The 16,174-nt window shown below is 42.7% G+C and overlaps 1 protein-coding gene across 3 annotated transcripts in view; it reads right to left on the bottom strand.

Annotated features, from left to right (window-relative positions):
- Positions 1-16,174, bottom strand: part of LARGE1 (LARGE xylosyl- and glucuronyltransferase 1) — a 438,357-nt gene that overhangs the window by 158,680 nt on the left and 263,503 nt on the right. For all 3 annotated transcript variants that reach the window (XR_016441840.1, XM_090043139.1, XM_090043138.1), the window contains exon 6: positions 14,491-14,662. Coding sequence is in view for 2 of the 3 variants with exons in the window: in XM_090043139.1 (XP_089899265.1) it covers positions 14,491-14,662 (172 nt within the window). In the remaining variant the exon portion in view is untranslated. The remainder of the gene's footprint in view (positions 1-14,490; positions 14,663-16,174) is intronic.

Below are 16,174 nucleotides of genomic sequence, written 5' to 3'. Positions count from 1 at the left end.
ATTTTCTTTCAATTCAACAATTCTGCTAGGGAGAGGTAATAAATTTGTAAAAATACATATTGACTTCAATTGGAGTGTGTCAATTTACACTAATTCTCCACCCCAAGATAAATAAACCCCACTAACTTTACAGCTGTGTCCTTTCTTTTTATTTCTTTTCCTGATTCCTTCCTTTCTTGCTGTTTTTCATACACTCTCAGGGCTTTGTTACACTGTGAGCCGCACAAATGTTGATGGGTGCTAGTGCTCGCTCAAGTAAAGAGCGGCCAGTAGGGGCCTGGAGCAATCCCCCACCTTTCCTCCCATTCTGGGCTTCCCTCCTGCCCCCTGGGGCTCCCTTGGTTCACCCCCATTCCCAGGGGTCCCCCCCCATTGCCCTGCTTACTTGTGGCTGTCCATATTGTCTGTCTCAGGGGAGCAGACAGGAAAGGGTTAATCTTCTTGCCCAGTCCTACTCCCAGCCTGCTGCTCTTCGCCAAACTTGAGACCAGCCCAGAGGTGCTGGTGTAGGCTGGCAGATTAACCCTTCCCTGCCTGGTCCCCTGGAACAGACAGCGCAGGCAGCCACAGGTAAGTAGGAGGGGGCAAGGGTGCAGTGAGTGGGGATCTGGGATGCTCTCGGGACATGGGTGGGGCAGGCAGTGAGCCTGATCTCAACCAGCAGGGGAGGGAGGCCAGATGAGGCTTTTACACTAAGGTATAGCCTCAAGTGGCTACACCTTAGTGTGGCAAGGTTCTTTGCGTAGATGTGATATCTTTTATTAGACCAACTGAGTAGCTGGAAAGAAGATCTTGGCAAGCTTTTGGGTGCAGTCACCCTTCTTCAGGCATAGGGAGTCTCTGCTGTTCTGAGACTCCAAGAAATGAAAGAAGCTAAAAATGTGGCAGGATGTCAGTGAAAATGTAAATAGGTAGAATTAGAAAGACACAAGGTAAGGCAGAGAGGTGAAGCAGAGGGAGGAGGAGGAGGGAGAAGAGAGCAGGGAAAAAAAGGCTGAAGGGAAGCAGTGCAATGACAGAGTACAAGGCAGAAGTGATAAATACAAGGTAGCCTCTTTTCTACCTTGTACTCTATTATCACTGCACTGCTTCCCTTCAGCCTTTTCTTCCCTGCTCTCTCCCCGCTCTGCTTCACCTCTCTGCCTCGCCTTTTGTGTTTCAAATTCTACCTATTTTCACTGACATCCTGCCACACTTTTAGCTTCTTGAATTTTTTGGAGTCTCAGAACAGCAGAGACTCCCCCTGCCTGAAGAAGGGTGACTGCACCCAAAAGCTTGCCAATAACTTTTTTCCAACTACTCAGTCTAATAAAAGATATTACATCTACTCAAAAGAACCTTGCCTGCCTATGTCCTTAGACCAACACGGCTACAACCAAAAACACTACACCTTAGTGTAACACAAGCTAGGTAACATGAATCAGGAATAATCCTGCCCTGGAGTGGTACAATTTTAAGCTGCCTAATGAGTACTTAAAAGTAGTTTCAGGTGTTAATGTGTGGAAAATCCAGGTGTTAAGCTGCTCAAAATTACCATGTAACAAGGCCCTCATTGTTCACATACCCATCTTCTCTCTTTTCATCTGTTGCTCTCACTTTTTTATAATTGCTGTTACATTTGAATGAATTAGATGATCACGAAAACAAAACGGACGTCAGCGTGCAAGCATTCTCTTATAGTTCTGTCAAAACCTGAACTGGTTCCAGCACTAGGTTTCTAAGCCTTTCTGCTAATACACTTTAACCTTGGTTTTCATTTCTTTGGAGCAGAGATGTCCCACTGTACTCAAATGTGCAACCGTTCTGTGATCTGGCTGACATCAAACTCCTTTTACCTGTCGCCTATGCCAGATATGTTGTGGTGCATGGTTAGTCTAATCAATGACTTGTCCCTCTAGTCACCACCCCTTGTCTTTTGATAGTTATCTTGTTAAGAAAGACTTACGCTTCTATTGTGAATATTTCTGTACATTCTACAGTTAATTAATGGAGATAGTCTGCTGGTGTGAGTTGATAGCACTCCATTAACTTCAGTGATTTACTGTCAGTTTACACCAAAATTGTCCCAAGGTTTTCAGATGCTGGTACCACTAGCATTCAGTTCCTTGTCTGACTTGTAGGGGAAAGCATCTGAACCTCCCTGGTACTGTTATATCTAGTTCCAAAGAAGTACTTGATTATGCAAGTACTAAATTAAATGTATAGTAACCACTATGCATTAATGAATGTGTAGACATGCCCAGTATGTAATATAAAGTACGGTGTCCTGCATTGTCTTACCCCCTAGTGTTGGCTGTTCTCTTCGCTGTATCTCTACCTTTCTAGTTCAACTGACAAAGTCCTCTAGGCATAACAGAGCAGTACTCTCTTTCCAAGTTCTCTTAATTTTGGATGATGACATGCAAGTGGAACGTTTTCAGGGTCTTCTAACTTGTGCCAGCATAACATAGCTCTCAAAAAGCCACTCTCCTGATCCCTTCCACAACCTCCTGGCTCCAGAATACCCTCTACATCACACAGACTGGAAATACCTGACATAGGGGCAGCCCTACATTAAAACAGGGGAATCATGAGGTGCTGGCTAAAGCATCTGTGGCCAAGCAACGTAAACAGAACTTAACATAAACTGAGGGCCATGCCCTTGGTATATAGAATACACTACTTTATACTCGCTTCAACTTCCTAACATTAAACTTTCACCACCATTTATAGCATTCATGACTTAGGTCCCTCTTGTCCAAAGCTGGCCTCTATTTCTCACATCACAAAACTATTATACAATTGAGTACGCTTGGCAATCCTGATTTACAGTACCTGCAGAGAGAGGACAAGGAACATTGTTTCTTATTCTTGACTTGCACCAATAAAGCTGTGGAGCCAGCCTGGAGATACTGGAGGGGTCAGCAATGAAAATCAATGATGGAACCATGCAAGGAAACTTACAACATTCCTGGCTTACAATTATTCCATCATATTTATGAGCATTTAATACGTTTAAATAAAGACTTATAAATGTTTATGACACATATGAGTCACTAAGCTTTTGTTGTCTTTGTTGTGTGTTGAATAACTGCCTGTTCAGTGTATATTTGAAATGGCATGGGCTAAAATCCCTTCTCCTATAGCGGTGCCTCAGAGCACAGAAAAGATTTAACTCAAAGACAGAGCTGGAGGGAAGAAAAGTCCCTCTGTTGCAAGCTGGAGATTACTATAAAGGGCATAAAGTAGAACAAGCTTGAGCCTTAGGTAAGGCACAGACTCTTGGGGAAGGAGAGGATTGGCCACTGCACATGCATATCCTTTTATTGTTGGTTAAGAATTGGAACAATGGGTTTAAAGGTCTTTGGTTCTGCAGAATACGAGGACAGGACGGAAAGAAATCTGAGCGGTTTCTATTATTTCAATAGAACTACACTGATTATGGATTTTATTTAAATGATAGTTTGTTCATTTTTACTAGATGCTACACACAGGATGAATTTATATACAGCATTATGTCAACGATGTAATCAATTGGCTTAATTTTGTAAGCTTTGTAAGCACTTCTCCCCCAATTCTCAGGCACTATGGACATCAGTATTATGTTGTTATCCTGCAGATGGGACAATTGCACCACTGACCTGTTGGCCATACATGCCACTTCTCACTCCAGTCTACAAGGCAGATATCTCTTATGCTGTTCTGTAGTCTATGCAAATTCTTCCACTGCCAAGAATAGTATCGTACATATGATTTGCAGTAGGATATCCAAAAGGTAAAACCTCAGATGAGAGCTTTGTAACTGGAAAAAGGTCCTTAGGTCTTCAAAGGGATAGATTCTTACTCCTGCAAAAGGTGGGCTAACAGAATGTGCTCATCTCAGAGCTAAAGAAAATAGAATATCAAGTTCAAGTTATTACAATGCATGTCACAGAGAATAGAGAAAGCAAATGTGCTTGATAGATTGCACGTGATTAGAACAAGAGCCGTAGGCATAGAAATCTATCTATTAAATATCATTCTTCTTTTAGTCCCAGTAATAAAACTATCAAACCTTACCGTAAACGTCATTTGTTACACGAATGACCCATGCATCTCTTCCTGTGAGGTTTTTCACATATGTCAAGCCAAATCATCATGAAACACTAGCAGCTAAATGTGCCTGGTCAGATGGATAGGTAGCTGTCCTTCACACATTCATGTTCTGCTTATTGGCAGTCACAGAATATAGAAGCTACCAACACTGGTATTAATACAGAGACTTAAAATGCATGTTCCCTAAGGGAAGACAATATGGATTTATATATATATAAACAAGTTGTGAGTTTGTGGAATACTAAATGTGTCATAGAGAAGCATGTCTATTACTGCACGAGTGGGCGTATTATATCAAGGAGGAAGAGATCAACCCAAATTTTCTGTCAGTGCATAGTGACCCCTGACTGATTTTCTTTTTTGTTTATTGCAAGTTTTTTCCCGCTAAGGCAATCTGTTCCTTCCTTCTGTTTTGGTACATCTCTCATTTCTTCAGAGAGCTCCATGAATAAGATCCCCAGGGTTTTTATCCTTCCCCTGAGCTCGGGAGGCATATTCACAGTGGACTTATTTCCTCTCCCTATGTCTGCCTTCTGGAGCCGATGATCCGGTCTCCTGAAAATCTCAGGCCAAACTGGCCTTGGGGATTTGGGCCTTGAATTCTGGTCCAGTGTGTGCACCAAGCATACTGGACCATACTGGATTTCTTTGAGCAGAGAGAGATGTAGTTAGCTGGGTTAGTTTGAACCCAGGCAGAAAGCAGGGTGGAATGGCACCTTACAGACTACAAATTAGCATCATGAAAAACAGAGCAGAAAAAGCACCCCATTGATGCTGAAAAGACAGAAATAATTCTTGTGACCTCAGCATTGCTAAGCAGTAGTATTACTAAGGGGGAAGGCAGGGGCAACAACCTCAGAAACAGACTTGGGGTGGGGGTTAGGGCACAAAAAAAAGCAGCTGCTGAGAGCAGCCATGTGTTCACGATCACTGAAGTACCTTGTAGACACTACTTCTGTATTGCCCTGAGCACCTAGCTGTGTCATTACACTGCTGTTGCGAAATCTCATGATACTTGGTGTTTTTTCTAAAAGACCTAGCTCTGGAAGCAAAAGATAACAAGGGAATCTCAGTTTTCACTTTTAACACAGGAAATTTCTAGCCCTTGTGCTTGTGAAGAAAAGCTTGAAAATGTGACCAAACAGCTACCCTAGAGGCTCTGAAACCAAAGAAAAAAAACTTTAAAAATAAATTCTCAGAATTTCCCCTAGGAGATGCACCAAATTTCTGTTGAGTGTTGGGCCTCTGGCCTCTAGGGTTTTTTCCCCTGAGGGTAGAAACAGAAACAGAACATGTGCAGGTCTTTTCAAAATGTTCACCATTTTTTGTGATGCAGCACATAACGCCAAATTCTATCCAGGCAAGAATGACTAAGGAAGAGCAAACTTGGCAACTTAGCAAAAACAAGAGGGCAAGTATAAATGAAAAGGCTTCTATCTGTATACATATTATCCAGCCAACTTGGCTGACCACTGTGAGGATGATTAAGTATTTTTCATAGCCCCATGGACTAAAGTTAGTCTTATCTCCTTGTTTTACCCCCAAATCAAAATTGTTATTATTTACTTCCAATCATGTTTTCAGATTTTTCTATTTTTCCTCCAAATGACCTCACACTATGCTGCCCTTTTACCAGTGTATGTTGGCATCTCTTGTCAATGCAAACACTTCTGTTCAGTACAAGCTAGTTATACAGCAGCACAGTAAGAATCAGAAATACCAACTACCCCCATATTTCTTACCAGCTACAGCTAACAAATGGGATTCTTTATCACTGCAGCTTCAAAGCCTCTGCAGTGGAAAAGGGAGGAAGCATATGATGCAATAATCAGGAATAGGAAATCTTAAACAGACATTATCTCCACAGGGACTTCTTCAAAGAGAAAATCTATTTCATTTGTGGAACAACTCTATGATGAGCTATGTACTGTAGCCTAACCATTAAACACTTATAGAAGTCTTGCAGAAACTAACAGATGTTCTTTTTATGAGTGACGACAAGTGCCATTCGGCCTTTTTAGATACCTATAAAAATTCAGATAATTTTAAGCTATTTTAATAGCTGCCTGACAATTTTATTAATGCACTCAGTCACTCTATGGCCCTGTTCCTTCATAAAATGACTGACTGATACTGTGGATTTGCACATACGCCGAGGTGCAAGTAACGATACCTTGTGATTAGTAAAAAAAATGAAAACCTGTATGGACCAGAAAAAACAGAATGATGCCTGCAGGATTTCACATGAGCAATATCTCAGCTTGCAGAGGCCTGGTCTCAAAACAGGAGGGGAAAACCTGTAATAATTTATGGTGTATAAACTGGCAGAGTGGACTCTAGTGGTTTTTTTGAGAAAGAAACCCCTGGTTCCAATCCTGGCTGAGCTCATAGGTGTCAATATATTTTCATTTTTAGCTCCAAGTGAATCACTGACTTCATGTCACAGGAGCACGGAGGTGTCCTGTGCCAGGTAGTGTAACTTGGGGTGGGGGTGTGTCACAGGAGCACCAAGGTGTCCTGTGCCATGCAAGTAAAAGGAACCGAGCTGCCAATCAACAGGGCAGTGCAGCTGGGGGTTGCTATGGCAACCAGCCGGTCAGGTGGCCAGAAGGGGGCAGGGCCGGGCCTTTATAAACAGCCCAGGCTGGAGCCTGACTAGCAGTTCCTTTCTGGCAGCTGCAGGAGCTCTGCGGCTGAGCTGAGCGGCCAGAGTTGGTGATTGCAGCCTTACCTTGCTGACCAGCCGCAATGATGCTAGGGAGGAGAGATCCCTGAAAGGAGGTATGGTGGAAGCCCTGCTGGGGGCTGGGAGTTTGCATTACGAGCGGGAAGGCTCCTTGTTGGTTTTTGTTACAGCCGTTTGGGCTTGGCTTGTGTTATAGTTACACCGGAGGACCAGGTGAGGCTGTAGGGGTGTGAGGAGGCCTCACGGGAGCTCCCCAGCAGTTTGGGGGTTCCCGGTGCCCAGCAGGGGCACAGTGCCAGTGGGGCACGACTGTTTGCGCTGGAGTGGCGCGGTGTACGGGGTTTGGATCCCAGCCCGTGAGGGCGGCAGTTTGCCCAGTGGGGCAAACGACCCAAGAAAGGGTCAAGGGGCCAGACATGGCTACGGCCACCTGTGCCCCAGGTGTGGGAGAGGCCCCAGGGCGGGCGAGGCGCGCGGGAGAGGCCCCAAGGCGGGCGAGGCGCGAGGAGCGCGGCCAGGGACCCCTGGAGGGGCGAGAGGCGCAGCCAGGGACCCCTGGAGGGGCGAGAGGCACAAGGACCAGATATCGTCCACAAACAACTGCGAGGCTTGGGGTGTGCTAAAGGGGAGGTTTGGAGGCACGCATAGCCCTTAAGGCAGGGGTGCCCAGCGGGACCCCATATGGAGTAGGGGTAGGAACACATGCACCGTCTACTCGGGGATAAAGGCAGCCTCCCATACAAACCTATTTAATATCAAAGTCGTGGCGGGCGAGAATCTGAGGGTGCTGAGTCCACCGTGAGTGACGGCAGGGGGCACTAGGGAGTTCACGGCCGCTCCTAGGCCCCACTCCCTCACACTTCATCACAAGTCATCAATATGCATATCCCTGGAGCTTTTGTAAAACAAAGGACTAGGATCAGCTCAGGTCACCAAAGGCCTTGTCACATGTTACACTTAAGAGGTGTTTTTAGACTGCAGTAAGCATTATTATGAGTTAGAACGTTTTCAGAGCTGTCACACAGTAATACTTACTATGGTCCAAATAAAACGTGCTAAACACTAGAGCCATTAAAGACTCCAGTATGCTGTGCGGGATGGGACCAACAAACAAGTGTCACTTGTCGGTCCCAGCCCTCGCACTGAAAAGGAGCCTGTCCTGATATGGTGAGGGGAGCTGGGACCAACGCACAGGTGGTTGTCCATCCCAGCACCCCCACCGCACTAGAGTCTCCTCCTTGTATTATCGCTGTGGAATAGTCAGACGTTAGCTAAAGACATGTTGCGTATATAATGTGGAGATGCTTCTTGCCAGAAAAGTACTAACTTTGCTCAGCTGTGATGGCGTGTTTTACTGCTTGAATGCTCGCATGCTACTGTTTGAAGGGCAGTAAATATGGGCAGTAAATACATCTTAAGTATAATGTGTAACAATACCCTAAGATAAAGCTGCTCTGGCAGAGTCATGGTGACGGAAATTTAAATAACACTTGCATACACTCATGCCTGACTCTAGCTGGCCTTGCAGTCCCACACTTTGTTGTGCACTAAATTGCCACAAAAATTTTTAAAAAAAGACTGCCAGCATTTGATAGATAAACTGAACAGAGAACATTTTCTGTAGGAAGCCACCTACACAGGAAATAATGGGGAGGTTCTTGGTTCACCAAAAGAAGCTGAAAAATGGCTTCTGCTCAGATTGTTACCTTAGGCATTTTGCAGAGCAATATGCCAAGGCACCAACATGTTGAGTGTTTATAAATTTAAAGCCTGGGATTGACTATGTGCCAATCCCTCTTCAGCTGTGGGCACTTGATTCTGCATCCAAATCGCTCCTGACCTTTTCTGGTATTTATGATGTCAGTACGGATTTTTATCACTGTTTGAGCGCTTGACACAAAGCAAACAGGTTCTATACCCTGTGTTTATCCATACAAGGTTGAAGTACTAGGATTTCAGTCCCTTTTCTCAATCTGTCCATTTTCTGCCTTGGTTAATAGGGGACAGGTATACACATCTTAATCCTAACACCTGTAATGTAGACACTGTAGGTGACCTACCATGCATACGGAATTACAAAAAAATATTTTACTAACCATTGACAACTGATCTGAGCTGTTTCCACATAGTTACTGTAAAAGGCAAGTGGCCAGTTGGATTATGGGGCTGATAAATATTCATGGGACATCAAAGATCAATATATCCTCCAAGTCTGGCATGCCTTAAAGAAACCTACAACCCTTGGTATGCAAGCAACAGCATTCACTCTGGAGTGCTCTACATTGACCTCTGGAATTGTTCGGTTCTCACTAATGGTTCCAAATTGTTACTTATACATAGGCTGACCATAAGGAAATCCCAAACACTGCCTCTGCCCTTTCCTTCTCAAAAGTTAGCGGGGGCAGGGTGGCATGCTGGGTAGGTAGTGGAGCCTGCCTGCCCACCTGCAAGGCGCTCCACACTGCTGATTCCTGCCCAGACAGTGCTCTGCACCCCTGCATTTCCAGGACACCTATTATAATTCACAACAGCCTCTGAAATCTAGGACTGTCTCAGCTAAACCAGGACATATGGTCACCCTACATATACATGGCAATAGCCACGGAAAACCAAGCAACTGTAACGAGGGTCAGCTGCCGGGAGGCAATCAGGACTTCCTAAGTCTGTTACCATGTGGAAATGCTAAATCATCAGGGGCAGCAGCACAGATGTAAGCGTAGTTTGTGAAAGGCTTCTTAACCAGAATCTGTTAGTTTTGCCTGGCCTTGATAGTTGCTGGAGGAGAATGTTTCTGTCTGAGCAAAGCACTCTCAGCACATGCTGGGCTACAACCTAATGAGACCGAAAGTAAGCTGACTAGCTATGCCCGATAGAAACTTTAAGTCCAGGTGCTTCAGAGATAGCGGTAAGTACCTTTAACTCAGTGAATTCCCAAGAGGCATGGAGGTGGGAACAGAAAGAAAGTGAAGATAAAATAAAATAATGTAGAAGAAGAAAAAAACTGTCTACACTCTCCTAAAAAGAGAAAACATGGAAACCAATCAATATAATTAAATATGCAAGTGATAAGAAGCAGGAATAAGTAGGACTGTACAAACATCCACTGAAAACGAGCTAATAAAAAGAAGCCGCAAGTGGAGGTTTGGGAAGGCTGGGAAGTACAGCTGGGATGGGAGGGATGCTTTCCTAGTTGAGAGGCAGGGAAGCAGAGCAGTTGGGGTGGAGTGGAGATCTTAATATTTGGAGTTATCATATGGGAGTCTGTTTTTTATTTTGTACCTTGTGGGTTTTATTGTGAGCAGTTGCCCTGAGCCACCTTTGGATAGCACAGAATATAAATCTAATAAATAATTGCAATAGAAACTATTAATATTTAGGCAGGCTAGAAATAGTTTTTAAAGGTGGTTTTAATATTCTTTGTCATTCACACCAACTGAGAAAGTCTAGTAGAAGAAGCTACTTCTGATGGACCAGTTTTGGGGCAAGTCTACATGAGACGCTTAATGCACACTAGACTAATTCTACTGCGCATTAGTGTAGCTGGCAAAAACCATGCTAATGTGCAGCAGATTTTGTCCAATGCATATTAACTGTCACAGAGAAAGCGTTCATCTGTGATAATGTGCAGAAGTGCCAATTATGGAGCATTAATGAATGTGTAGATGCACCCTTTAAAAAAAAAAAAAAAACCTTGTTCACATGACAACAGTCAGAAGTGGTATCGTGTTCAAGGCTCTAGAATGGAAATCAGGAGATCTGATTTCACTTCCCAGCTCAGACAGTGATTCCTTTGTATGATATTGTGAAAGTTATTTAGTCTGTTCCTCACCTTTCCCTCTATAAAGCAAGACTATTACCATTTCCTAAGTCTATTTAAACTTTAGGCTCTTTCTTAATATGTGTCTGTAAAGTTCCTTGCACAGTGAGGTCCTGATGGGCGCTTTTCAGTGAAATACAAATAATGAAGTCAGAGCCAAAATTGATCCACGTTGCCATTTAAACCAGGGATTTGTGAAATCCGTGCTTACTGGATAAACACTAAATCCAAAGCATGAAAGGTAAAATAAAACATCTTTCTATGCTACGACAACTGAGGATTTAAAAATAAAATAATTAGCTGAGGTGGACTTCTAAAAGTTCTAAGATTGATGGCAGAGAACACAGTTTAGGCAGGTTTTTTTCCTGGCAGAATTCACACATTTTTTGCAATAAAGGTGAGTTGGTTATACTAGCCCTACCTGTCTGAAACATTTTATTGCACTTTATCCAGGAATGTGTATGTGTTCTGCAGCCTGTTTTTCTGCCCCTAAGCTAGCTACTTTCTCAAGTTTGGAACTGTCAAAATCCAGTGTGTGATGAATGGAAAGCCTAACTTGTGTCAACTAAGCCAAAGAGAAAAGCCTATCACAGTGGCTGCAAACACCTGCCTTTAAAGTCAGTATTTGGCTTAAAACTATCCAGAGGAAATAAAATCTGCAGCATGCTTGTCTGTGTGAGTGTGTGTGTGTGGGGTGGGGGGGAGACTAAGGTGGAAATGTCAAACTCCAAGCTGACAAGCTAGAACTGGCCCTCTTCATATAAATTTGCAGCCCCCAATGGCACATTCAGATTATACAGAGTGAAAACCTTCATTTCAAAGTATTAGTAAATATGTAGCCCTTATGGTTGCAGAGATAAACTTCTAAATGTCATATTTTCTTAAGAGACACTATTTCGGGCTAAGCAAGCTATGAATTCCTTTGGAAGCCTAATGTTGCCACTTCAAGGAAGAGCTTTTCAAACAAGTTAAACTGACATATGTGTATTAGTAATGTGTGCCCCCAACTACACAGTGCTTTGACTCCTGCTTGGCAATGTCATGTACAGACAAGTAAGCAAGCAAAGGGCTACAACAAGAACAATTCTTGCATCACCACCACCCCATCCCAATCGAATGATGCAGAATGCAACACTAACTTTACCAACAAAAATATCAGTTTCTATAAAGCAGGGGCGGGCAATTATTTTGGGTGGAGGGCCACTTACTGAGTTTTGGCAAGCCACCAAGGGCTGCATGACAGGCAGCCAGGAGTGGATAAATATTAACTTCCTACATTTTTAGGGGCCCCATGGGCTGGATAGAATGGCCTGGCAGGCCACATTTTGCCCACCTCTGATATAAGGGCTATAACTTTGATTGCCGTACATTATCATTAGTAGGGGACCCGTCTGTAACAGCCAGAACCAGAGGGATTAATAAGCAATAAATATGTGCTTCTTGGAGACATTTGGTATTTTGCCTAAACAGGTAATATTAGTTAATATAAAGCTTATAAATTTGTAAACTGCAAACGTAACTTGTCTGTCATAAGTTTAACCAAAATGATAAATTAACTGTTTGTGGAACTGACTGGGCCCCATAAGCAAAGTTGTAGCTGTAAGATTAGGAGACCTAATGGTTTTTTGCTCAGGGTTCAGCCTTGATGATAAAAACTGGATACAACTGCCTGGCCTGGCACACCCAATACATTCCAGGAAAAAACATCCCAAGAAAGCATATTTAAATGAAACCTACAAGGGGTTGGGAAGTAGGCAGAGCAATGTCAATTTCAAACCTAAGAAGTGCTGCATCATAATTTGCTTATTGGATAAACCCGAGCCTGCATAGTAACCTGTTATGATAATTTTAACACCTTTCAATCCCACAGGGTAACAGCTAGAGGGTAACATTGTGAGTGGCTCCAATGCCAACAGATTAACATAAGACTAGGTATAAAAAGCGTGTGCATCAGGTGACCAGCAGGAAGGAGGGAACAGAACGGTCATTTCTGTTCTACGCCCGAACTCCGGACTCCTGGTGTGAGTGAGGATCGGATCCTGATCAAGGGACCTTCCCTGGTAACCCTCTGACAGCATCGATTGGGGACACCTGACTTTGCTGGAATCACTTGACACATACCTGGCATTGAGGGACTATCGATAAGTTGCCAACCCATGTCTGTCTATCTGTTGTTTTGAACAGCCCCGTGGCTAATACCCTCACAGTGCCCAGCTGGCCTGCAACAGAATTGATCTATCTATCTGTTGTTATTATCTGTTGTAATTATTTACTATTAGCTCTTTAATACTGCAGTATCTGCTTATCGTATTTATCCTTCTGTTAACTGTTGTGCGTAAGCTATAATAAATTTGCCTTTATTTCACTCCCAACTTTACCTCCTCGATCTGAAACTCAACCTAACAGCCCAGTTGGCCTGTGATAAACTGATACACTCACAGCACCCAGCTGGCCTGTGGCACCCTTCCTGGGCCATGGGTATCAGAATACCCCTAACTTCACAGCCTTGGCTCAGAGGCACAAATTCAAAACAAAACAAAAAACCCTATTAATTTGGATTGTTCCACATAACAAATTTTACAGGCCTACACTAAAAGACGCTGAACTCAAACCTCTGTCGAGTAGGATGTCCTAGGAAATGGAAGTCAGTCCCCTCGGCCCCTGTACACCATTATGATCTATTGGGAAAACTAGTGTTTCTGGGAATCACAGACTTTAGGTCTTTCACTGTAGCTGGAAACTGGAAGAGGCGGTGCAGGACTGTCATATTTGTTATCCCCCAGCAGTCCACAGAAGGAAGGTATGTCCCTTCCTGCTTTACCTGCTGTGAAAATTCTTTGACTGCTCAAGCAAGATCAGACATGAACAGATTTATAATGGCCAATTCCAGGCAACAATTAGGCATCTGAACATTTCTAGTACAGGGAGTCAACAGTTCTAAAACTGCCCTCCAGGTTGAGTAGGATGTGGTGTCAGGCCCCCACAGAGGTGGTAGCTTCCTTTAACAGCAATATTATCACTTTTGTGTTAACTACTGTTGCAGGCAGCACAGCAGACTGCCCCAAAGCAGTCTTTTTAAAGTCACAGTGAGACCCCTAATGGGAAACCAGGGACAGGATTAAAGAGGTCTAAAATACTAGTTTCTAAAAACCTATAAAAGGACACTTCAAGAATGGAAGAAATTCATGACTACGTTAAAGAATCAAACATATCAGTGATCTGAGCATACTGGTTGACATCTCCCCTAGCATACTCACCCATCTGAAGACAGAGGGGGAAAAAAAAGAAAAAAAAAAACAACCAACCAACCAACCAACCAAACAAGAACATCTGAATATGTGTACAGCATGTGTATATATGTTTGTGAGAGGAGGGAAACTTGGTAACTTCCTTTAAGGGAGAAGAAATGAGAAAGTCCTGTGTTATTGAGTCCTGAAGTTTTTAACAGGAGTTGGGCGGCTAGATCCCTTTCATAGTTATTTTCTCAGAAGCATAAATATTTTACTTCCATTCCCAAGTTCACAGGTGGCAATTCCACCTCCTAGCCTAGCATCACTCCAACTATATTTCCCTCCTTTTCAGTGGTAACAACTAGAGGTTTAATTTTAAATGATCCATTTGCTTTTATGAATAAAACTGTAAATGAATAATACTGTAAAAATATTCCTCCAAATATAAATGTTTCCTCCCAAAGCAATAGGAAAAACATGACAAATTATGCCCACAGTTTATACAGGCAACTATTATCATCTCTCCAGTAACATGATAGAGAGGACCAGTAAGCAGAGTACATGTACACAAACACCAGAAATCTTAAGAGTGAAAGTATTTAAAAATAAATCCTACAACACCCCTCCATTCCCCACCCCATGTTTAGTTAACAAAAGAAGCATTAAAAATGGCATCAGAATACCTTTGAACTTGTGAAAGACGGCCCATAGCTCAGCAATGTCAGTGGCAAAGGTTATGTCTGTGTCCAGGACAATGACTCGCTCAAGATTGGAAGGAAGAGTCTTTGTCAGAACCAGCTTCATCAGCCCATAAATCCCGGAGTAGTGTTTGTTGGGGATCCAAGACACTTCCGACTAATGGGAAAAAGGGAAAGGGAAGAAAGGGAAAGGGAGAAAAGGAGGTGTGTGGGGGGGGAAACAGGCTTAATTAGAAATACATTGCAAACACTATCTGCAATGCCAGTTTTAAGCTAACACCAAAAGTATGCTAAAGTTTTTTAAAGCTTGAATAAAAAACTCCAAGTTCTTTGAAGCATCAGCTTCACAGAGCGTATTGAGTATTAAATCAGCATTTCAAACCTTGGACAATCCTTTCCTGGGAGGGGTGGGTATTTGTGTCTTGGTAAAATTAAAATACATCATTAAGCCAAAATCCCAGGTGTATTTTACACTGCTTTCAAAACAAAATAATTCTGCTTGCCATTCCCAGAAACTGCTGTCTCTGAGTAGATGGAACAAAGACTTTCCTTTTCTTTTCTCTCCCAAATCCCCTTTTCAAAAGTGATAGAGGTAACTAAGAAGTTTCATTAAGATTCATTGACTTTTCGTGAGAGACAGCTTCCCAAATCCCTAAAGTTACTTTTGAAAATGAAACTTTTAGACAACTTTTGAAAATGTTATCTCAGGTTCACGTCAGATGTTTCTCCAGTCTGGTGCCCGATAGAAAATACAATAAAACTCGTAAATCGTTCCTAGGTTTTCACTCAGACAAAACTCCCATTAACTTCAATGAGACATATAATTGTGGGAGGCTTCATCACGAATGGATTTTTGGGATTTGGCCTAAAAAATTCAAATCCTCCTTTGGAGAAGTTAAAATGAGACAGATATACATAAAGCATATTTGTAACAGTGGGCAGAACTGTTCTTTCGTTTAGCAGCCTCATATCAATTCATTGGCATTTATGAGTTGTTCTCTGGTAAGTTATTTTTGCACAGAAAAACCTATTTCTCCAAATGCTGCCTCTTGTTCCCACAGCCCCCAAATTCTTTCTATACAAAATAGGTTCTTGAACTTGGCTTGAAATTTGGATGAGAAATGGCTAAGAATATAGCACCTTTCTTTTCTAATATAAAGCAATTGTTTGATTTATGCTATAACAAGGCCTCTGCTGATATAAGCTGACCTAGTCCATTTCCTTTAAAACACGACACATTTTTCTTCTGTATTCTTTAAGTTTCTGCACCAGGGAAAGACCTTTCCCTCAATGTTCATTTTTAATAAAAAAGATGGGAGATACCACAGCAAACTTTCCCCTTTAGATTTTAAGGGAGGCCAAATTGTATGAACTCAAAATGGATTGCAAATGTGAGAAATATGAACAGCATCAAAAGAAAAGTAAGTTTAAGGGACCTCAGCCTAGTTTCTGCATGCAGGCAACTTCAGATGTCCAGCCATTTCCACATATACTTTAAGAACATAAGAGAAGTCATATTAGGTCAAATCAGAAGTCCTTCTAAACCAGTATGATGTCTTTCACAGTGGTGGAGTGGATGCTAAAGGCAAGGGTTTTTATGGAGGGCCTATCCAGACTTAACTCCTGCTGCATTCCCCCTATAGCTTTCAACATTCAGAAAGTAGATTTT

This window comes from Crocodylus siamensis, chromosome 4 (genome assembly GCF_052110815.1).
Source record: "Crocodylus siamensis isolate JL-2025a chromosome 4, ASM5211081v1, whole genome shotgun sequence".
Taxonomy (NCBI): domain Eukaryota; kingdom Metazoa; phylum Chordata; order Crocodylia; family Crocodylidae; genus Crocodylus; species Crocodylus siamensis.
The sequence above is the reverse complement of the archived record's forward strand: the minus strand, read 5'-3'. Positions and strand labels throughout refer to the sequence as shown.